General features: G+C 37.4%; 1 protein-coding gene and 1 long non-coding RNA gene across 19 annotated transcripts in view; one reads left to right on the forward strand and one right to left on the reverse strand.

The window, feature by feature from the left end:
- LOC149918205 (uncharacterized) overlaps positions 1 to 20,753 on the reverse strand; it is a 57,100-nt gene extending 36,347 nt beyond the window's left edge. For 12 of the 14 annotated variants that reach the window (XR_016466107.1, XR_016466102.1, XR_016466104.1 and 9 more), the window contains exons 1-4: positions 20,497 to 20,753; positions 15,454 to 15,576; positions 6,820 to 6,922; positions 2,374 to 5,321 (exon numbers count right to left, since the gene is read on the reverse strand). This is a non-coding gene — a long non-coding RNA (uncharacterized LOC149918205). The remainder of the gene's footprint in view (positions 1 to 2,373; positions 5,322 to 6,819; positions 6,923 to 15,453; positions 15,577 to 20,496) is intronic. The other 2 variants (XR_016466111.1, XR_016466105.1) reach the window with 2 other exon arrangements.
- RAP1GDS1 (Rap1 GTPase-GDP dissociation stimulator 1) overlaps positions 1 to 22,257 on the forward strand; it is an 85,026-nt gene that overhangs the window by 37,647 nt on the left and 25,122 nt on the right. For 2 of the 5 annotated variants that reach the window (XM_031609138.2, XM_031609139.2), the window contains exons 3-5: positions 7,547 to 7,669; positions 10,318 to 10,443; positions 22,057 to 22,203. In XM_031609138.2, coding sequence (XP_031464998.1) covers positions 7,547 to 7,669; positions 10,318 to 10,443; positions 22,057 to 22,203 — 396 coding nt within the window. Of the gene's footprint in view, positions 1 to 7,546; positions 7,731 to 10,317; positions 10,444 to 22,056; positions 22,204 to 22,257 lie in introns of those variants that run through there. The other 3 variants (XM_031609142.2, XM_090139307.1, XM_031609140.2) reach the window with 3 other exon arrangements.

The following is a 22,257-nucleotide window of genomic DNA, read 5'->3' on the forward strand; positions in this document are numbered from 1 at the left end:
AGCCTCACTGTGCTCACATCCACTCTATGGTCTCCATAAGCATTCAGCAAGTGTCAGTGAATGTCACTGGGTGCCATTTTTTCCACCTGGAGGAATTCAGTGACACACCTTTGCTTCATATATGCACTTCCATGTCAGATACCATTGTGTCAGAGTGCCCCTCTGCTGCCACCTGTTACACTGCAACAGAACGTAATGGAATTGGTTGGGAAGGTTCAGCCTCTGCTGCCATACCACCATCATCTTCTGCTATGAGACAATAATATAGGAGGCATTACTTTCAGAGCAGCCCTTGTGGATGACAGAGTACTTAAAACATTTGGATATAAAGCCGCTCCTTTTTCAAATTCTTTGTTTTGCAGCACCATCGGTCTCGATTCTTATATAACAGCAGGTGTCAAGAAAAGTATTCTTTCTTCAAAGTTTATTTCTCAGTACACTGTCTTTGCTGAGCATCATATAAACCTGGTCTTCATGATGGGGAATATAATGCAATAAAAAGTAAAGCAAAAAGCATAACATAAGCATTCAGCATTTATAGTTGAATTATATTTTACATCTATATTAGCAGAAAATAATATAACATCTAGCATGCTTAAGAGTATTTTGCATGACAAAAGATATTTTGATTGGTCTGTAAGCATAAAATCAGTCATGTGTTTACAGAGATGATAAGTCTAGGTGGTAGCGGATTATGGAGGAAGAAATTTGACAGGAGCGTTTTCATAGTATGGGTTTGTTAGTAGGGAAACTGTCAAACTGAAATGACTGCATCTTAGACTTACATGTTCAGACAAGCTAGAATTTCTAGTCTGCTTGGATGCAGATGATCTCTTGTAGCAGAGCCAGAAGTTCAAATCTGATTGGGCCAGCTCAGCCAGTTAAGCTCATTGAAGTCCATTAAGTATGCCTGATAAGACTTATAGTCAAATGCTTTTCTGAAAACTGGGGATCCCGATGGATATTTTGTAAGGGAGTTTTGTCTCAAATACTGTGTAATAAATTGTTCCTTCTTTTTGCTACAGATGCTTGTTGCATCTTAGCTCATGAAACTGTATTTTCAAGGCACTGTATAACACAGTGCAGAAATGTTTCATCACAAATGCTGTGTACTGTACATTATTACAGTATACATATTTAATTTCAACGTACTAAATCAAAGCAACTGCTTTTTATTGGACTGTCTCCCGGTAAACTGGCTTAGCTTAATGATACTGAATGGTAATCACTGCTGCTTAGTGGGGTTATATTTTACATGAATTCCTCTTAATAGTGATGTGTATTGTTAGTGCCACATCGTTAAATGATGTTTATCCAAGTGTTAAGTTCCAAGGGCTATTCATTGAATATACAATGTGCCAAATAAAGATTAAGTGTTAAATATTTTTTCTTCTCAGAAGACTTCAGTGAAGTTTCAGGTAATAGAATATAAAAAAATTTTTTTAGATTAGATTTTTGAAGTGCAGTGCAGAAACAATGGAAAAGGCTTTCTTTTTTCTTTTTTCTTTCTTTTTCTTTTCTTTTTTTTTTTTTTTGAATAAAGGGTAAAGGATATTTAGAGAGCATGTAATACACCATTTTAAGTTTGAAATTTCATTCTTAGCTTTGGTGGCTCTGTCCCTTATGACTTACAAATATGATTTCTTTTTAGATTAAGCTTTTCCTTAAGCTGCTTTAGCAACAAAACTTTTTTGAAACATCAGTGGCTAAGAAAAAAACCTTTGTGTGTAGGCAGTTGCCCAATAAGCACTGGGGATAATTTTTCAGTAGGCATTTGATCTTGTTTGAAAGCAGTCTTAAGAGATTGCTTTAAAAGAATATGAAACATTTCCCACATATATAATGGACAGCTTTTAAATCTCATTTCATTTTTGAACTAAACTAAATTTGGAAAAAGGATTTTACACTATGGGCCTTGTATCTTTGTTATACAGACTGAAAAACTGAAGCATGAGCAGGTGCTTAAGGTTTTACCCAAGGTCCTGTGATAAACCCAGTTTGTACAAGTAGTGGAGGAGGCAGATTAAAATGTCCACACAGGCTGAGTACGAAACATAGAATCGCTCATGGATGACATTTGTGCTAAGGTGCCAGGCAATGAAGAAAGTAACTAAGGTACTAATTATCAAACCATTTAAACAACTGGGCTACTAAAGTGGTTACTTCCTGTAAAAAGGTGGACAGGGAGAATTAAGAGCTAAAATAAATCCACCAAACCGCATGTCTGGGTGCTAAACTAGATCCAGTTCAGGATAAGAGAATCCTAGCTGTTTAATTTTAATATTCTGCCTTGTGCTGCAAAGCACCCATGGAAGTTTTAATGTGCATATTCTTCATGGGAGGCAAAGCTGATGTGTATGTTTATTAACTTACTTCATTGGTACCTGCAACAGGCTGTTCAAGGCATGGATCTCATCCTGCAATTCACTTTTTTTTCTTTGGATACTGCTTCTGGAGAATTTAATCAGCAGGAATCATGCAGCTAGCTGGTTGGTGAATCGGTCTCTCCATCTGTCCTTCCTTCCTTGTTAGAGCTGAGATTTTAATTATCAACATCTGTGCACTATCTCTGTCTCTTCATTAAAAATAAGAGCTGAAGTTGCCCTATTGCTGCTGCCGTAGACAGAACAGAGCAAACACTATGATAAAAGTGTTCACAAAGCTGAGAGAGAATCCTCCCTCCCTCTCAGGGGTTTAATTTGAAGGATGTGTAAGCGAGCAGATTATATTTATGAGGAGGAGCTGTCAACAGAAGATATATTTACACATTCAATTGTATCTATTCTTTCTTTCTGTAAAAAAAAATTATTGAATTGGAGTGGTCTTTTTGGCTCCTTTCTCTGTGATGTATACCTTGTTGCAGAAGATGACATAATTTGTTTTCCAGAGGCTCTTCACAGTCTACCTTTTGTGTTCATTTAGTCGGATCAAAACTCCATTTTGTGGTATGAAAAAGACAGCAGGAGGGCTACAGAGAGTCAGGAAGGCAGAATACCATGTGAACATCAATACCTGCTCTTGGTCACATGAACCTTTTTTCTTTTTTCTTTCTACTGTAGTGGATAGAGGATGTACCAGTTAGAAATACTTCCCTTGCTCCCTTCATTCTGCTATATGAGTGAGCCGATGAAAGGTTCCTTTCCCCTTATATACATGGCTCATCATTATTTATTCATATGCTCATCCTCCTCTTTCTGATGAGAGCACACGTGGGAGGACATTATAAAGCCACGGTAATTTTCTACAGTGGTTTCTGGAGGTTTACAAAACATCTCTTCAGCCAGAAATACATTTTTCAAAAAAGTACACTGCAAACATGGTTGGCTTAATAAAGAGGACACTGATGAAGCTGCTCATTTACAGTTCTTTTCTCATGTAAAGCTCAACACAGGCATTGCTGCAGTGATAGCCTTCACTTATATTATTTTATACTCTTTTTCTGCTGGAATGAGAAGTTGTATGCACACAAAAAAAAAAACCATATAGTAGTACAATTTAAACTCATTGTTCGAAGGAACTGTGCACCAATATTTTTCTGCTGCTTGTGAGTGCAAAGTAGCAGTATTTGTGACAGACAAGCCTTTCCCTTCCTCCTCCCTGCCTTTTCTTTCACTTGAAGATGTAGAAAATGATGCAGAGATGAGAAAAGAGTGATACAGAGAGGGGTAAAACTTAACAGGAAATAGAGCCAAGAGAGGAGAGCGTACAGTCTAATTGGATTTGTTCCTGTAATGATTTCTGCTATTTAATTAAGCATTCTGATAGCCCCAGCGCTCAGCTCTCCAGCTCTCATCTATGGCATTAAAGAATTTCCTGCTCACACCCTTTATTATTCTGACTGCAGGCACTGCAAAAACCATGAAAAGCAAAGATACTGACATTTTAATCACACTGTTATGACATTAATAAGATTTTGGCACTGTGTGATCTAACATATTCTTCATCTTGATATCTAGTGATAGAAAGAGACATCCAAAGCTACAGGTTTGACCTTAGGGTTTTTTCCCCCAATTATGCTTGCCATGGCACAGCATTATACTGTATTGTGTGCAAAAGGACTGTTTCTAAAGTAGCATTATCACAGCCCTACAGTTCCTTTCCTTCAAGATAAGAGCAGTAGGTACTCTGTGGGTGGGTTGTGCGTGCAGGTTGAAAATCAGGCTTTAAAGAAAAGCAGATGGAATCTGGATGTGTATTTATAGCAAAAAGGATTTTCTGAGGTACAGCACCCTAATATCAGGCAGCCTTGGTTGTCAGGTTTCCTTAGCACAGAAATTGAACAAATTTGTGAGGAAGTATAATTCTGCTGAAGGAGTTAAAATGGCAACTTGTTAATACATCATTAATGTTGGCTATGATTCCTTTTTTCACCATTACAGAAAGTATAAAAGGAGATTACATCGCAGAGGTTTTGTCTAGATCTCACGTGCTCCTGCAGAAAGTTTGTTTTTACACATCTCCGCTACAATTGACAATACAGAATCACAGAATCACAGAATTGTAGGGTTTGGAAGGGACCTCCAGAGATCATCGAGTCCAACCCCCCTGCCAAAGCAGGTTCCCTACACCAGGTTGCACAAGTAGGCACCCAGGCGGGTCTTGAATATCTCCAGAGAAGGAGACTCCACAACCTCCCTGGGCAGCCTGTTCCAGTGCTCCGTCACCCTCACCGTTAAGAAGTTCTTGCACACATTTGTGCAGAACTTCTTATGCTGCAGTTTTCGGCCATTTCCCCTTGTCCTGTCTCCACATACCGCTGAAAACAGTCTGGCCTCGCCACTCTGCCCCACACACCTTAGATATTTATATTTGTAGACCTGGATCAGGTCTCCTCTCAGTCTTCTCTTCTCAAGGCTAAACAGACCCAGCTCACTCAGCCTTTCCTCATAGGAAATACATTGAAACAGTTCAAAAGATGACACCTGAAATAAGATTCCAAAATGGTTTACCCTCAGATTATTTACTAGGAAGCCCTGAATGAAGCTAGCATGCAGCAGATATGCATCTTTTGCAAATATTACTTTTTTCTTGCATACACAGAGAAACAGGAAAGCAGACTTTTTCCAGTCCATGGAGAGAATAAAGGGAAGAGTTCAAGGGTGCCTGTACTAAAGCCATTTCCAATTCTTGCCAAATCCCTGTCTTAAAACCTCCAATTTTTTATTTTTTTCTACAGACATGTTTGAACAATTAGTACCTGAAATGCAAATGTGCAGGAGACTCTTCAGTCAAGTGAAACAATTGCTGAAGATCTTCATTTGGATGTCCTAGTTTCCACAGGGCATGTCCATGTATCATTTGCTTGTCATTAAGTCCTCCTTCTTTAAGAAAAATACAAAGAATATTGAGCAAAAAAGCTAGATATAACAAAGCAACTTAAAGTTTATATATAAGCCAAGTTGTTCCAATTAAAATACTGTTCCTTCTGTAAGAGTTTCAAAAGCCTTGCAAAAAGAAGGCTGAGTTTCTATACCTAAATTGTCTTTTAATTGTATATCTTAAGAAATGAATTAGTATATTTCAGTACATTGTAATTAGCAAAATTTTGACATTGGTGCTCAGCCAGAACCAGTGGGATGTTGGTTTTGTGAAGAGGAGAGTGTATACAGGTGTGGCTCTTGTAGTGCTCAAGATCTAAAAAAAAAAAAAAAAAAAAGAAAGAAAAAAAGAAAATAGAAGTTGAATGTTCTGTTTTCATCTATGTGATACCAGGTAGCTGATATCCCAGTTTCCAACAGGTCTATTATGCACCGTGTTTTTATTGATACACACTTACTTATGAGAATGAAATAAATCAGAGCCTATCTGCTACAGACACCTGGCCTGGAGAAACACTTCATTTTATTTTCCCATTTCTTGCAGGAAATATTTTGTACCAATTGTGTAATTTATTTTTTGCGCAATTGTAAGTCCATCAAACTACAGCTCATAAAATAAGACTGTATGTCTCAGCAGCAGAGAAAAATGCATGAATGTCTCCTGCCCACTAACTGTGGTTAAAATCACATGGGCTCACAGATACCTAAATTTTTGTCCTTTCGATTTTGAACTCAAGGGAGAGTCATCTCTCCTTTAATAGACTATGTCTGGAACAGTCTGTAATCTTGACACGATTTCTCTGAATTCAAACTTTCATTTCATTCTTACATATGCATGAGAGAACATCCCTAACAATGTGTACGCTAATGTCAGAACTTGAAAAAGCTTCCATATTAGTCGGAAGTTCTTTTATAGGGGATCTTCTGAGAGGAGTTCTCAATACATGTTAAAAAATCACCGTTAACTAGATTGCAAAGAGATCAATAATAACTAGTATAGTATATGTATGTTGAAGTTAATCAATCTTTGGTTTTTACCTGATCTGTTGGTAATCAAATGTCATCACCATATCGTAGCTGGGTGGTCCTAGCCAGGGACCAACATCCCAAAGGAACACAACAAATACAGAGCTGAGGCAGAATGGCAAGACAGACTTGAATTCTCCCCCTCTAATCCATATTCTCTGCCAGGGTGAGCCCAAGCAGCTCTCCTGCGCTCAAAGCACGGGTTGTCTTGAAGACCAAAAGGCAATGGCAGTGCTGAGAACAGGAACAGGAGGGAAGAGGAGGACAGAGGAGATGGTGAGCCCAATGACTGTGCTGTTAACTATTTGCAGGTGAAGCACAGCTAAGAAATGATTGCACATTGCTACTCTAAATGACTTCCTGGTCTTCTGTGCTGCATTCTGAAGTGGTAGCTGCCATCTAGTAATCTATCATACTAATATTTAACTCAAAACTGCAAACTATTTGTAAGCATTTGCAAGATAGTATCCAGTACCTGATCTTTAACTGTGAATCAGTGTTCATTTACAGTTTGTACTGAGCTGCAGGCTAGTAATGCTATGTGGGGCCTTTACTATGGAGCAACTGCACAATTCCTTCTGTAAAACAGGCAGAAAGAGAAAATGATTTATTCTGAAATCTGCAATCTGAGTGCTGTTTTTCCCTTTCCCTTCTACTGTGACTGTGTTGGAGCTACCATAGCCTAGGAAAGTAATACAGGAGATACACATACTCAGTATAAATGAGGTCTAGACTAGGATCTGCTTAGCTCTCCTTCACCAGTTTCTGATTTCTGCATTACACTGAGCCCTCAGATGTTGGGATTTCCCCATCATTCTTTGAATATTTTCCATAATTATACATTTCAGAGCATCATTCCTTGATTTTTACCAGTACTTCAAGCTGCTGCACATCATATCACTCCATGGCCTTTAATCTTTCTCCCTCTCTATCCAGTCATGGTTCAGTACATGCATGAGTGTGTTTGTATATTTACTTATAACAGTCACCCATAAAGATTAATTGATTCTGAATGGCAAAGTATAAAGTCCTATGAATGCATCATGCAAAGCAAACGTAATCACTGAAATATGTCTGCTTCTTGTATATTGGAAAGCAATAACTTTGAGAATTACATTTGAGAAGATTTACATTCTTTTTCTTCCTTTTCCTCCTCCAAGGAAGCTGATGCTTAAGTCATTTTTGTGTGATTTGTTTTTCAGATACGGAGACAAGTGAAAAAATCCAGAAAAGTGGAGTTCTTCAGGTGTTCGCGAGTCTGTTGATGCCACAGTCTTCCTGCACAGCAAAAGTAGCTAACATCATAGCAGAAGTAGCCAGAAATGGTGAGGTTTTCTACAAGAACTTTTCTGCTGGAACATCTTCAGTTTTTCACCTCACTTGTCAGTATGTTTTACTTCATTTATGTTTTCATTTTGTAGATTAGACATCTTTCATATCTCTCTTTCTCACTTTTTGTTTTTATTGTGTCAAATTTTGTTTCTCAGTACAATCAAAACAGCATTTGGCTGCTGGAATATTTTTAGTCCTTACTTTCATGCTATTTAGTTTTTAAGATAATCAGTAGTATATGTTATTGGACAGAAATAGCATGTCAGTGGCTTTTTGAAATGTATAAAGAAGAAAAGATATGCATCGTTTGTGCAGACTGTTACACATAGCATGCACAGTTACAGCAGTAATATATATAAGTGACCACCTACAGTCATCTGTCTTTCAAGTCTGAGCACGCTGAAGGCTCAGATGCATTTGCTACCTGGAATTTCTCTTCCCAGCTTTTAAACCCTTTTTCTGAGGTCTTCTCTTTGCCAGCCTTAGGAATAAGAAAACCATCTTTATAGTCTGTAGTACTACTAAACAATCCCTCTTTTAAAGTCTTGTCCTCCATTGGTTTATGTTACTCTGTTGTTCAGTGATTCCCCTCCTAACATTTTAAGTGATTCTTCATTGTTTTCTTTAAAGGATCTGCTTCTTTTTCCCTCCAGGATAGTGAAAACCTAAATGACTTTGCTCTTGGTTACCTTCTTTTTCATCTATTACTTCTGTGCAAATATCTTTGCAGTTTTACTACATACCTGAGACAGCAACAGAGTTTTGCCATGTATGGCACCACTTCTTTTACTTCATACCTTTACATGACCTTGATAAATATAAGCTTCCTCAGTGTATTGCCTATTTTTTTTTTCTGAATGGGAGACTGAAAGCTTGTGTTCACTCCAGATTGAGGGAGTGCAGAAAAAGGGTTTCTTGCCCCTTCTCACTGCTCGAGCAAGACCCTAAACAGCTGCACAGACTGATCTAGATGTTTTAAGGATAGAACAAGTTTCTATTTCTCACAGATCAGAAGTTAAAAAATTATATGATTGATGATGTAGAAACTATGATAAAGTAGTGAGTATAAAACAAAATGATGCAGGGAGAAGCTGAGGAATGGAAAAGAGCTTTCATTGGCAATTAAGAGTGGAAGAAGTTGAGGGGACAGAGAAGACAGATGGGAGAAAGTAATATGTTAAGTAAATAAACATTGAGATAGATAAGAAAGTGAGTGATAAGAAAAAAATAGATAAAAAGTTACAAGGACATCCAATCTGGTAATGATAAGTGATACTGTCACCATTTAGGCCATCTCATTTATCACAGTACAGTATTTGACTACAGTTCTAAAAGTTCAGTATTTTAGTGGAGAGGGTCAATTTTGCTGACTATCATCTTCTGCTAGGCCTGTGCAAATACGAAGATGTTTCTTCATCTGCTTGGTGATATGCCAATGTTTATCAGCACAGGAGGATTGGTTGTCTCCATGCCAATTACTTATTTAGCTAAAATAATACTACACTATGAACTACAAAAGGTACGAATTCCTATAGTAAAGAAACATCAAAGTATGCTTTAAAAGGCACATCAAAGAAAATACCTAAAGTGTTTGGTACTTTTATGAATTCTTTGAGGTCTCGGCTTTTGGGATTCTGTTGATCCAAAGTCAGAAAAGCCTTCTCATCTCTTTGTGTAAGGATTGTACATCCTAGTTCATTCATTATATATGACTAAGCAACACAAAAGTAAACTGTTTGTGAATGATCCAAGATAGTCCAGGATCAAGAAAAGACATAATTTGCAATTCAGAACAAATAAAAAATGTATTGACCTTTTGCCTACTACACTGCTATATCTCTCATGGTGCCTCAAAGTAAACTACTCAGTTTCCACTAGTGTCTGAGTGGCTGCTTCTATAAATTTCCCTTGTAAAAAGAACAGCACAGTGCCTGCCTAACTATAGATCTTCCCGGAGACCAGTATCCAGATTATTTCAGGATAACTGTCTGCCTGTGACTTGCACAGATTGAAGAGAATTCTTTGGTTCCCTGGCACTGAGGGACATAGCAGGAAAGAGGGACAGAAATACAAAAAGCTACCCAGTAGATGGGTCCTTTACTTTTCCTCCCAAGAGGAAAGGCACACGTAAATCCCTCTTGTGTTTCTTATTCCTTACCTTCAAAATAAAGAACCTTTTACTTAGCTTCATTTCTTTTTTTTTTTTTTTTTTCTAAAGCAAAAGCTTTGGGAGAGCTCTGTGGAAATAAACGGTAAAAAATGCTGCTTCTATTGGATAGTTTGAGTCATCTCTTGTGTAAAACAGTAGTTTAATTTATGTTTAGTTTGAATGGAGAAAAAGGATGTGGATTCTCTGTTCTTTTCAGCATTTCCTTATGATTCTAAAAACACGCTCAGCGAGCTCTGTTAAATTAGTTTCCATGGTATCAATTAAATATTCTTAATTCCTTCTAAATTAACAAATAATGGAAACAACATAAGCCCAAATCCTGATGTTGGGTTTCTTCTTTAGAAACTTGCATGTGAACTTGCACTGTTTGACTGTACTCTTACAAAAGGCCCCATTGCAATGCCAGGGTAACTAGAATGGAAGAAACCAAAAATAGCAGGCTTTCTTTAACAGGTATTTCATCATTTGCAGAATTTATGCGGAACCCATGTGTGGATGCTGGATTGATCCCTCCTTTGGTGCAGATGTTAAACTGCAAAGACCAGGAAGTATTGCTGCAAACAGGACGTGCCCTGGGCAATATATGCTACGACAGCCGTAAGTGTTGAAATATGCTGAATTTTGTAGATGATGTTGGTAGAAGGAGGGAAATGTTGAGGGAATTTATGTTGTCTACTGGCATTCATTTTCCTCTTTTCTAGATTTTTATTTACTATACAACTGTTCTGATTTCATAGGATAATTGTACAGCGCACTCACATTATGCCTTTGTGACACTAAGAATAAAAAAACTGCTATGATATCATGATGCAACTGGATATAACATCAGAAAAGATTTATGGGCTTCAGGGCTTTTTTTGTATTAAACTTAACGAACTGGCTTTCCAGAGAGTGCAAGTGCTACATACGCAGTGACCTGAATGGCTAATTATTTTCAAATAGGCTCACAGGGGAAAAGTCAGAGTGAGAAGGGAATATTCATGTCTTGCTAGTCTCTGCACAGAGCTACACGTGTGGCTGAAAGGGAAGCTTCAGCTATGTTGCTGATTCTCGGAATTCTTAAGTGGCTAATCAATTGCAACAGGATTACATGTGGTTAATTTTGATAATCAGGACTTGGGAATTGGTGACGACTTTTAGTTCTTTTGTAGTCAAAATAAATTTTGAATTGCCACACATTAGCAAATTGCAATTCTTGTGACTCCATGTGTGGATTGCATGCAGGGATACATGATTTGCAAAAACAAACCAGCGGTTGCAGTGTTTTGAAAATGTAATCTCTGTATTCACATGAAGTAACTAGAAATCTATGGATGTCTGCAGATGGGAAGTGAAATGCAATTGCATAAGCACTTTATTATCTTCACATATAATGTTTTATTTCACACTGCAAGAATTTTTCTTTGTGATACATTTTGCACTTGCTAAAAGTTTTTGCTGTTCTGAATTGTTGTCTGTTTCAAAACTGGAATTATTGGTAGCATCTTACAATTTTTTTCAATCTAGTTTGGAAATTTGCATTTTATCTTGTTTGAAATTACTTATCTTGTCTTTAACCTCAGGGAAGCTCATCAGATTTTCCATGCTGGCGTTTTCATTTACAGACAGCTACCACTTCAGGATGATAATACTTAATTCTTTCATTTAGGGTTTTATTTAAGGTGACTAATCAACTGAACACCTGCTTCCCTGTGGAAACTTCAAGAAGAAACTATTGAGCTTTCTATAACATTTTACTTACTAAATTTTATTTCAGGGTCATATGTGATATAAAGCTCAGTCCCAGGTTGCAGTGGTTTATTTCATGTTAGTAAAATCTGTGTAACTATTCATGTCATTCTTGTTCAACCCACAATTTTACATGAAATACAATAAGCAAATACAAAAATGGCTTTCAAGTATCAGATAATGTGGATTGCTTCTTGCTTTTACAGTGCAGGACTTACATAGCACAGAAAAGTTGTACTATATGCCTTGTGCTGCTTTTTTGTGGAGCAAAGACCTACAGTACAGTGATGTGTTCTGTATGCCATGTATTGCTGCAGTCCTGTAGGACAGTCACAGCCCTCCCTGTGCATTTAAATAAGAATCACAAATAAGCTGTAATAAAATACCACAAAAATCAAACTAGCATCTCTAATTTAAGTGGAAAAGGCTATTCATGGAACCTATTTATCACATCCACCCTATCCTGCTTTGTTTTGATTGTTATCTTAAAGTGTAATGATTCTAAAACTTAACCAAGAATCTTTGAAGACATGTATTTTAAATATGCTTATTACCATAAAATTTAGTATATTCTCATTTATGACTTATTTATTTTTATATAAATTACTTTTCCCTAACAAAGATATTTAATACATAGCAAAGACAAGATGTGGAGGACAGTATTTCTAATCATGTTCTAGTCAGACATTTTGTATAGATCATCTTTTTCTTTTCAGCTGACACAAAAGCAGATGTCACTTTTCTGATAACTGGGACTGTCGTAGAAACCCGAAATACCTCAGGAACTCTATTTTACCATATGCATGACTATTTTTTCACTTCCATAGCCCATACAGTTATAGCATGCAACAATGGAAAACATTCAAAAGTCCTAAAACCTAAATTTAGTGTTAGGCTAAAAGTCTGAAATCAAGCCCATATTGAATAGCTCATAGCAACATTTCTATTTATTGGAAGCCCCAAATATCCTCTATTTCATGTCAACAAGCACATATCGTTTTGTTTAGTGACAAAAGGAGCTAATAAAGTCTTTGTTTTGGAGGGAAATCTGTACAGTGAAGGATGAAAGCTATGAGTAAAGTGTCTTTTGTTTTTTTTTTCTGTGGGGAAAGCCCCAACAAAATGATCATGCAGAGAAGGACAATTCCCTAATAATCTTCTCTTGATAAAATTAAAATGACACTGTTTCTCAGATCTCCTGCATGAAGGCAAGGCCATTTCCACTGGTTACTTCTGAAACACTGCTGCCGTGGGAGAGGTATCTATTCCTAAATCCAAATGCTCAGGTTTAAAAGAAATGGGAATTACACACCTTCTGGCCAGACACCATACTGAAAGATTTCCGTACTGAAAACAAGAAATGGAAGCTGTTACTTAGTGATGGATTCTCTTATCCATTATGTTTGGGGTAATATGCACAGTGTTATCATCTGCGTGATCCTCAATTTTAGGCCCCTAAAAATAATGCTGAATAAACTCTTTGAGAAGGGAAGAAAAAAAAAAAAAAAAAACAGAATAAAATGCATTTCATAAACAATTAAAAAGAAAAAAAATAGGTCAAATTTATCCCAAGCAGCCATGAGAGCATCCTTCTTAAAGCTTTTATGTTGTGAAAAGATATGTCTCTGAACATCACCAGTACGGGCAAATATAACTGCAAAACAGAGTAGAAGAAAGTCTTGCTAGTTCTGATGAGGCTTCTAGTCTCCCAGCCTTCCTCTGATAAGCATAGATGAAAGAAACAATTGAGGCAGCCAAAAAGATTTTAACTTGGGAACAACCACACTATGCAAACTGTTCCATGCTGTCTTACAGTTTAAGAACAGATACATTACTGCATGTTCCTGTACAGCCTGTAACTGTTCTAAATGTTTTATGTAGTCATGCCACATTTACTTCACTCCCCAAATCTCGGTCAAAGCAGAAATTGCAAAGAAATGGAGGTGTGATCTCTTCATTCTCCCACCTGCTTTCTCTCCCACTACAACTACAGCCTATACCAAATAGTCACTTGAACCTCTGTATGCCCAGATAATGGATTCCACAGCCTCACTCAGGAACAGAATTTTGTCTTAATTTTATTACTAGATAGAAAAATCCTAGCACACTCATTCCTTTTTACCAGCTACTTTCTGCTTACAAGCAAAGCTAAATTCTTGGGCATTGTCTAGTCAGAACATAAGACCTATCTTGTAGTTGCTTTGCCACACTTTCTCCATGAAATAAATCAAAGCTACCTTCCTACTGTTCTCCTTTCCAAAAACCCCACGTCATTCTTCCCAGCTTTTCTGCAGGACGTGCACTGGATCCTTTTCTTATTTCCTAAGTCATTCATTTCTATCAACCTAGTCATACTGCACTGATGGCAAGACCCCTACTATAGTTCACCTATGTGGCCTCTCACATAGACCCAAATCTGTCTTGATTCCACCCTTAACATTAGACCACAAACATTATGCCACCTCTTATGTTCAAAAGAACTTGGATGCTATATATTCTGTACACTCGGCTGCCCATCCTAGAAGGATGTACAGACCTCTTGCAGAAGGAAGGCTATTTACAAAAAATACGAAACTACTCAACTGTACAATTTCGTACATCTTTCAGGAGACAAGTTTAATTTCAGGATCTAAAGCTGAAAACCAGACACTTAAGAATTAAACATACTGGAAACACATCAAATTCGTTCTTCTTCAAAAAAATGGCATAGCCTTTCGTAGTACCATATGGAAAAACAGCAGAATCCTAAAATGCAACTGGTGTCGATAATAGCACACTAGTGGCTAATTATTTTTATGAAAGTCACCCTGATTCATGCAGCAAGACAGCATCTTACCACAGTCTTTCACTTTTCTTTGTACCAGATCTTAAGAAATGCAAATACCACCTACTAATCAAGCAGTATCATGAAACTGAGACCAAAGGTTGTAACTAATTGCTTGAAAATTGATCATTTACAGAGATGTCAAATTCTAATTTTCATAATGCAGCAATACTGTGTTACCACTAGACCTGGCTTCTCTAAGCTATGTCTGAGTCTCGGAAAACTATGCTGTATTTTTTAACCTAGGAGTCCCTGATAATGCAGTATTTTTTCCAAGCCTCAGCAGAACAAGCATTGCATCAGCTAGAAACCAAGTATACCATATGCATGCCAACAGATACTTTCACAGTAATATTTAGTACTTATCAGCAATTAGTCACGAATGTTCTTAGGAAGCTATTAAACAATATAATTTTAATTTATGGTTGTCTAAAATGGAATCAGAATAAATCTTCCTAGAACACTGGAAAGAACCATTTGAAGGGTGACAAAAACATGAATTCTCCTTCTAAGGCTATTACACTTTTCAAACTTATGTTCTACATATTGGCTATATTAAAAAAAGTGACTAAATTCTTATGACTTAAGCCACAACTTAAAAGCAGCCCACATAAGAAAAGTAAATTAATAAATGTAATTTATCATGTATTTGCATCTTCTTCATAAAATGAATCTCTAAGACTGATTTTCTTGCATTTTAAAGAATTCATGTATGGAGTCCTCTATATTTTCTGCAATACTGTTTTTTTTCCTTATTTTTTCCAGGAAGATTATTTGAATATGTAGATCAGTATTCTGTCAGTACAGGAACCAAGACTATAAAAGTAACTGAGAAACAAAGCAGACTTTTTCCAGTTCTTTACTTTCTCCCCCTCCTGCATTTCATTCACAATCTTTAAAGTTTGTGCTTTACTCACATTCCATCATCCCCCTTAATCCTGAGGCTGCTACTCATTTCATCAGTTGTCCAGCCAGCAGAATGGCCTGAGGAGTCAGGGTGGGTGTGAGAAGGCTATCTAGAGTTGTACCTACTTCCTTGCAGAGGCGTTACTTACCTGAGATGGTGTCCAGTTCATTCGTCAATGACATCTTAGCACCTGGCCTCCTGAGTGTGGGCTGTTCAACGGTCATTGTATGATCCTCGTTGCCCTCAAGTCAAATCACTGAACTGTCTTCTGCTAAGGAGGTAAAAGATTTCCTAAAACAAAAAACTTTAGTGGTCTTTCCCAAGCTGCATCCCTTGAAATTGAAGCATCTCCAACAGTCACCAGGCTGAACACTGCTCCCTTTAGAAGGCCAGATCTTCTTGCTCCTTACAGCTGCATACTGCGGGGCAAGGGCAGCACTACCCCAAACCCAACCAAACCCAAGACTCTGCACAGCTTTTCCCAGGGCACTTGTTTCCTCACTACTAAGGGGCTAGTAAGATCTGCAAACGTGCTTTGTGATGTTTTGTTGGTTGGTCGGTTTTGCTTTTTGCCTCTTGGCCTTATTTCAAAGCCCTGTAGGTCACCTACTTTGAATTTGCCTCTCTGACTGCTTTGCTGGAGGACCACAGCTCCTTTCAGCTGTCAGCACTGCTCTTGCACAATGCCAGGCTCAGCTTCATGCTGAGCTTCTTTCAGCAGTACCCAGCAGAAGATCTCTGCTTGGCACTTGGTTTTGGTCTGCTCAGATCCTTGCTCGTGGCCAGATGAAGCTGAGAAATCTAAATCTAAATTAATGTGTGCAGCTTTATTCTGTTAATAGCATGAGATGCTATAATTGCCCACCTACCAGTGTAGAAAAACTGCTTGATGAGTTATGGTATAATTGGATTCCATTATTTATTTCATAATATATGAAGTAAAAAGCACAGGCTGGATTTAGTTCTGACTTATGCTCTCATAAACCTAGAGTAATTTGTTTTGGCTGCAGTTTTTTTTACTCTGGAGTTGCATGGAGTTAGAAAATCAGCAGAAGAATCTGCTGTGAACATTAAAAGTGGGAAGGAAGGCACTTGAGCCAGGGGGGCCCTTGCCTGTCTTTGGCTTAGCTACTGTAGCTTTTTCATACTGTTTGGTTTCCTTGCTTTTTAACAGAATTCATGAGTGGAACTCTGCTTGTTCTTTTGACTGAAATTAGAAACAGGTCATTTTACTTGTATCTGACAGAAGAGGAATTGGAAAAAACAAGATAACTTTTTGGAAATCAATTGAGAATTTCATTGTGGCTTGCCTCTGGCTATTGCCTCAGCATAACACGAGGGACACTGTGATACTGTCACATTTGCCTGTCCCTTCAAATGTTCAGCCGAACTCCTGACTGAAATTACATGATACTTGCCAAGGGAGATGAAGGCTTGTTAGCACTGGTGCCCTATGGTGCACTCAAAATTTAACATATAATAAATCTTCCAAAAATATCATTAGATTTTCAGTTAAGTAGAACATTTTTTAAAGTGATTCGTTGAAATAGAGCAGTTGTGTGAGTGTTAGTGAACACCTGTCAGTTTATTTTAGTAGATGTTTTGTCCTTCATCTGCCAGTCCAGTACCTGAACTGAACCAGGCTTCTGCGTCTGGCAGCGGCCTCTGGGCCCGTGCACCACTGCTTCAGTTGTCACTGCCCAGCACATACGCTGGCAGCGATTTTATCCAGAAAGATTGATGCTACACATTTTCAGTCTTTGAAGACGTTATATTAAAATACAGCTTTCTGTTTGCATTTCAAGCTTACTGTTCATCTCTTTACTATTTTAGCAGTCATTTTTAAGGCAGTACCCTCAATGAAGGTGGAGTTAGAGCTAATGATAGGTGCTGGCAATTTGAGATAACTAACTACAAGACTTCTGTTTCTCTTGGCAGTAGGCATGGCTAGTTGAGGATGAGTTTTTTCTTCATATAAGAAAAAAATTAAGACTATAGTCATTGATTTTAATCAACAAGCAAATTTTAAAAAAATGTACTTCTGGTAATCGCATTCATATAATTCTTGAAGTAATTAAATAAATGGAAAGGAACTTCAGTACAGATAGAGCAATCCCAAATCAAGTTGACCATTCAAGTCATAAAGTATTAATACCAAAGTACAGTGTTGCCATGCCCTGTTGCTTGTAGACAAGTGCAAAGAAGATGCAGAAAAAAAGCAGCAAACAATACAGTCAGTGCAATATAATTTCATGAAATTTCTTTCCTTGAAAAAATAAGATTAATGGAATGCTACTCTGTGTTCTGCAGCGGGATTGTAGACTGCACAGAATTGAGAGTACAGAATCCTCTGATTTAAAGGCATACACAAACAAGATAAAAAGCCTAGTCAAGTATTATTAAAATTGAATGGCAGCATTGCATTAAATGCTTCACCTTCAAAATGTTGAAATAGAAAAATATAATAGTAAACTCCTAGTTAATACAAGTGATTAAGGTTTTCCTAATATCTGCACATATAATGTGCTTTATGCTAGGTAAGGGTTTGCCTCCCAAATTTTACATTTTCTTTCATTTTCTTACTTAAAGTATGGAAGTGGGGCCTTTCTTCCTTTGGAGTTCTGCTCCTGTTGTTCTTTTGTTTGTTTTTTTACCACATGTAGTCATTGTTTTCTGAACGTTACATTATAATTTTCTCTGCAACAACCAGTTTGATGTCACAGAAAATTATGATTTCAGGTGAATGAATAAACACTCTGACAAATAATCCCAGCCTATAAGAGAGCCAGGCATGGGTCCTGAAGAAACCAATCCTCAATGAAAAGAACTTGAGAGTCCTCAGAGAAATGAAGAGCTGCCATAGAGAGATTTTGCATTGGCTTGCTGCATCTTCCAAGGCAGTATTCAAGGGGAACAGGTAGATAAGGCAACTTCCCCTGAGTTTTAAAGATCTTCTAGTCAGGAACTACAAAAATTTTGTTCTTTGGCTGGTGCATCCTTTAGATCCTATAAGAGAGGGCCACAATGAAATTTGACAGATGTGTGCATAGGAGGCATGAGAGCCATCACAGTAATTTGATCCATATTAAAACCCAGTTCTGCATAAAATTCCTGAGAGTAATTAAGGATAGAAGAAGAGACTGTATTCATTCTTAGAGATGGTTGTGTTGGACTGAAGGACATTGGGTAAATAGAATCATAGAATCATAGAATCACCAAGGTTGGAAAAGACCTAAAAGATCATCCAGTCCAACCTTCACCTATTACCAATAGCTCCCACTAAACCACGTCCCTCAACACCACATCCAGTAGCGACTTGTTCTATAATAAATCTCCTATACATTTCATTGTAGAAAGAAAACCATCTCTCTGCTCTCTTGGGTTGTTGTCATTTTGGCATCTTTGAACAGTATGTGTTTACTTAAGAAAAAGTAATAATGCAACATCGTTGCCTTTTGTGAGCTCTACTGAAACATTTTAAAGCAGAAATGTGAATGCTCATTAAAGTGTTCAAACGGTGGTCTCATAGGAACAGCAAATGTTTATTTAAAAAGGTCACATGAATAAACTTGAACACCGCTTCTGGGAGGCTGGAAGCGTTTTGAAAGTGGCAGTTCATAGAGCTGCTGAACTACAAGGTAATAGTTGGACTGAGAACAAGACACAGCAGCATGCTGTGGTCTTGTTTTGACTGTAAATGATTTGGAGTTTGGTGAGTATTCTTGTGCGCAAAATCTGTTTCTTAGCAACGGAGCAGGAAGAAGTGAGGCCATAATAAGCACATGGAGTACTCTGAGTCAGAAATACGCTTTTTGCTTGGGGATGCAACCAAGTGTCATAGCCTGAGCTTGGAGCGAGTTGTCAGGACCTTCTGAGTTTTCCTCCTACACCTGGTATGGAATTCTTTGTGGCCTTCCACTAATGAGCTGAGTTAATCCTCTGAGGCATAAGGAGGCAGCACCAGGAGTTTGTAATTATAGCACCAGCCCAGGTCTGCTCTTCACCAAGCTGCCTTGGGCAGAAAAGCAGCTATACAAGGTGAGCCTAGCATGGGAAAGAGATGCAGCAACAAAAGAGATATAGCAACAAACTCAATTAAGGCACCTTTTCTACTTCAGTCTACCATTTTATGTGGTCATGTCAAAGCTGGCACTTAGATCCAGCCACCTACCTGGGGAGCTGATCCTGCAGTTTATGTTACCATACATTTGGAGTATGCTATATATATCTTATTTCTCAGAGTGAGATTTGTTGCTATATCTTTCCGCCTTAGTTTTGCTGTTGGTACCATGAAAGCTAATTATCTATCTGCATAATAAAAACATGGTGAGGATAAAAAAAAAAAAAAGTATCATACATTGAAGTGAGAGACTACCATGTACTGAAAGATATAGATGTAGCTGCCTTTGATATATAGCTGCTCTGACAAACCAGAGAGAATACAGAACTAGAAGGGTGTTCAGATCTTCATTTGTTCTAAGGTATTATCACACAATAATTTTCAGTGGAGTTGTGTCAAATTCTATCCAGGTAAGGAACTTGGCTTATAACTGTTTTTTTGTGGGTTTATGGTCTTTTTTTTTTTTTTTCCCTTTTTTTTTCTTAATTCTTGTGTCCAAACTCACCAGACTATACCTCTGCCAAAGTATTTTATGTGCAGTTCCATACCAAGACACATAACTAGTTTGACAACTGATTTTTATCACAAGATCAATGTTATCTTGGTTTTAGTTTGATGGTTTTAATTGTATTATAGTAACTTTACTACCACAGTCAGTCTATTTGATGCAGAATCAGCAATTCAATTCTGTTTTGCATACCTATTTTGACTCACAAAAAAGGTGAGTCATATACAAAATCATATATTAAATCTGCAGTCAAAAAAATTCCAGAAGATACATAAAACAGTACACTGGAATATTTTTTAAGGTTTTTTTTTTTTCCTGCTGATTTGATAAACATGAGCACTTAATTTGATTAACTACACTGCCATACTATATTATGATGTGGAATTGTATTTCATTTCAGCATTATGCCCATGTCTGTCATTGCATCAAGGATGTGAGAGGATTACTGCTTTTGTATTTCTCCTTTTTTCACACTCCATCCTTGATACAGATCTTCTTATCTTGAATTTGTTTGACTGTAAACAGATTCTAGTTTCTGATTTTTCAAAATGAAATATACATACCTGGAGCGAATCACAGTTCCCCAGCATCCTGATCAGGTCAGGAATGGAAACAGTCGATGATTTTTTTCCTCTGCTAGAATTTCATGGATACTCTGCAAAACACAACTGTGGTAATAAACTTAACAGTTTAGATCCACCAAGAATTTCCCTTCCCACTCCAGCTCCACTCAGTACATCATCTGAAGTCCCTATATATGTATGTGTGTGTGTGTATATATATACATACTCCTTTAAATATACCAATGTTTATAACTACAGAAGAGATTATATATATATATATTTATAGCTATATATAGATGCTATACTGTATACTTTATATAGAGAGTATTTATATCTATAAAACTATAGTTATAACTCTTTATTTAAATATATATAAATTATATATATATATGTAAAATTAATACACTGTTCCTCTTATACCCCTTACATTCTAATGCAGTATGCCCCTTTTAAATGGTATTGACAAGAAGTGGAAGATTTAGAAACTTTTTGAAGAGCTCTGGACCAATTTTTAGTGGAAGATCATATTATAAATGAGGTCAGCCTTGGTATTCGTGCTGCACATGTTGCAGAATTGGGAAAAACTTAATAGCTAAACCTCCAAGCATCTCCATTATGGGGAGAGAAGAGTGATGTTAAGAGTGCAGAATAGCAAAGGAAAGATGAGATCTGCAGTTGGACCATTAAGAAATGGAGGACTGAGGAGCAGTGTAAGTTTTCATCCAGATTTTCCAGTTGATTCCGATTATAACTCACTTGGAAATCTCTGCTTTTAGAAGCCATGCAATTAAGGTTATTGACTGTTGTCTATTGCCTGCTGGGAAAGGAAGCAGTATAGTTGATTACTGTAATAAAGGACAATTTTTCTTTTATTCATACACTAATACATCAAATTGGATTTGTTGTACAGAGAGTTCCATACAAAGATTATGGTGTGTTATTTATGAAACTTCAGAACACTGTAGTATATTGCACATGAGAATGAATTTTCTTTCAGCCATACAAAAACAACCTGATAGTGGTATTAAATTCCAGGTACAGAAGTATGAAGAACACGCTGCGTGCCAGTGAGTTCGTTACTGGGAGTTGGTAGCTCTGATCTGCTTTTTCATTTTTTTTCCCATATCCCCTTGCTCAAGGGAGCACATTTTTCTTTATTTCAATTTCCCAATCCACATAGCAGTAGGAGTCATTTAGCTTGTCCACCAAGCCTTCAGGATACGTGTAGTTTATTTTGTAAATGCTCAGAACCTTCCTCTGGCAAAATCCAATGCATCATCTGAAGATTGTTTTTCAGCTTCAGGGCCTCTGCATCAAACTAAACATCTGTACAAAGGTATTAGCACCAAGTGGTTACTCCATTTTGTTGTAGGTGTTCTCACTTTCCCAGCTCTGTTGCACTAAAAGCTGGCCTTCAAGAGTCTTTATAAAGGAATTTGACAACACTGAAGAAATGACATCACTGTTTAAAAAGTTGGCTTTGTATGATTGCTGCAATGTTCGGGATTCTGTGGTGGGTTTTGGTTTCATTTATTTTTAATGTAACTCTTTGTTTTACAGATGAGGGCAGGAACGCAGTTGACCATGCAGGTGGTGCACATATTGTAGTAGACCTTATAAGGTCGCTGTGCAGTAAAACAGATCCAGCCAGTGAGAAGCTCTTGACTGTCTTTTGTGGCATGCTGATGAACTATAGCAATGAGAATGGTAAACAACGCGAAAAACTTGCTTTTTGTCTACCAGGAGAACAACCCCATCCAA

This window comes from Phasianus colchicus, chromosome 4 (genome assembly GCF_987193195.1).
Source record: "Phasianus colchicus chromosome 4, bPhaCol1.hap1.1, whole genome shotgun sequence".
Classification (NCBI taxonomy): Eukaryota; Metazoa; Chordata; class Aves; order Galliformes; family Phasianidae; genus Phasianus; species Phasianus colchicus.